General features: G+C 63.3%; 1 protein-coding gene across 1 annotated transcript in view; it reads left to right on the plus strand.

The window, feature by feature from the left end:
* The first annotated feature begins 826 nt into the window (after positions 1-826).
* LOC102254396 (insulin) overlaps positions 827-1,710 on the plus strand; it is a 4,580-nt gene continuing 3,696 nt past the window's right edge. The window contains exons 1-3 of the mRNA XM_014533102.1: positions 827-855; positions 1,016-1,215; positions 1,630-1,703. Coding sequence (XP_014388588.1) covers positions 1,032-1,215; positions 1,630-1,703 — 258 coding nt within the window. The 5' untranslated portion in view covers positions 827-855; positions 1,016-1,031. The remainder of the gene's footprint in view (positions 856-1,015; positions 1,216-1,629; positions 1,704-1,710) is intronic.

Below are 1,710 nucleotides of genomic sequence, written 5' to 3' on the forward strand. Positions count from 1 at the left end.
CTTAGTCCAAGTTCTTCATAAGTAGTACATGGTATTTCTGTAACACTAGGGGGATTTACTGATTTATTCTCTTCCTTAGTCCTGTTAACCCCTAACCTGGGGTAACAACCTTTCTCGGGAGGTGGTCCTGTTTAAAACACATAGCGCTAAGAGGGGGAGCAAACGTATGTCCTATACGCCAGGTCCCTTGAAACATAAGCTGTGCCGAAGTTTCTTCCCTGCAGTGACTGGGTGGACCGGCTTCCGGCAAATTTCCCCATTTTTATTTTTTAAATGACAGTGCATGTAAATTGGAGGCCACCTCTTGGATTGGGTTGTTTAAGACTCGGAACCTGCTTGTGACTTTGCCAACAGGTCAGTCCGAGGCTTAACCCTATATCGGCTCCCCACACACAGGAGATGTCCCTCACGGTCCCAGCCCTGCGGCCGGACCACCCAGGGGCCTGGAGGGCAGTCCAGAGCTATGAGGGTGGGGGCGGGGGGAGCCCAAGGCTGGGCAGGAAGAGCCCCCAAACCTCCCAGCTCTCTGGCCTAATGTGGAAACATGGCCTGGTGCCAGGGAGACGGGGAGACGTTGGCCTCAGCTGAGTGGGGACAGCAGGGCCATCAGGCCCCTCGTTAAGGTCCTAATGACCCCAAGGCCCCAGAGGTGCTGACGGCCAAGGCGGGTTCCTGCGCACCCAGCACACTCTGCTCTGGGCAAATGGTCCGGAAAGTGCAGCCTCAGCCCTCGGGCCATCTGCCACCCCCTGGGGTGCCCACCAGCCTGGAAGGTGGGGCTATAAAGCCAGCCGGGCCGGACAGCCCCCAGCCTAGCCCTCCGGACCGCTGCATCCACACGCCGTCAGCAAGCAGGTGGGTCAGGGACGCTGCGCTGCTGGGTTGAGGCTGCGCGCCTGGGTCGGGGTTGTCCAGGATGCGGGCTCTTCCCTCAAAGCGCTGGAGGGTAAGCAGTGGGTGGGGGGTCCCCGCCGGGCACGGGCCCCTCACTGGCATCGACCCCACCCGTCCCCAGTCCTCGACGCCCAGCCATGGCCCTGTGGACGCGCCTCCTGCCCCTGCTCGCCCTGCTGGCCCTCTGGGCGCCCACCCCCGCCCAGGCCTTCTATTTCGAGCACCTGTGCGATGAGGATCTGGCGGAGATGCTGACCATAATATGTGGAGATCAGGGCTTCAGAAATCCCAAGGCCACGCGGGAGCTGCCCGACCCGCAGGGTGAGCCACCACCCCTCACCCCCTCGGTCACATCCTAAAGTGACCGGCTACCTGGCCAGCGTCGGCTCCAGGGACAGAGAGTGGGTGACCCCCGAGGGCGGGCCTGTCCGCTCCCTGACTTCCTTCCCGCCTCAGACAAGCACCTGCCTCCTCCCTCTGCCTCTGACGGCAGCTGCCCGGCAGTGTCGTCTTGGGGTCCGGTCCTGACCAAGGGGGTGCCCCCCTTTCCTGCCCGAATGCCTGTGGGGCCCAGGAGCGGGCCAGGCTGTGTGAGGTTGCCCTGGAGGCTGAAGGCAAAACGCAGGGACCACCCCGGGGGCAGGGCCCGCTCTCCCCTAGGCTGCTCGGGGCAGGGCCAGGTTGGGGGTCCCCGGGCGGCCCTGATGGCAGATCCCCATCTCTCCTCCTGGGCAGAGGGGGAGGTGGACATGGGCGCAGGTGGCCAGAAGGCCCTCACCCTGGAGCAGCTCCTGCAGAACAGTGACATCGTGGACA

Source organism: Myotis brandtii, unplaced genomic scaffold, assembly GCF_000412655.1.
Source record: "Myotis brandtii unplaced genomic scaffold, ASM41265v1 scaffold940, whole genome shotgun sequence".
In the NCBI taxonomy this organism is placed as follows: Eukaryota; Metazoa; Chordata; class Mammalia; order Chiroptera; family Vespertilionidae; genus Myotis; species Myotis brandtii.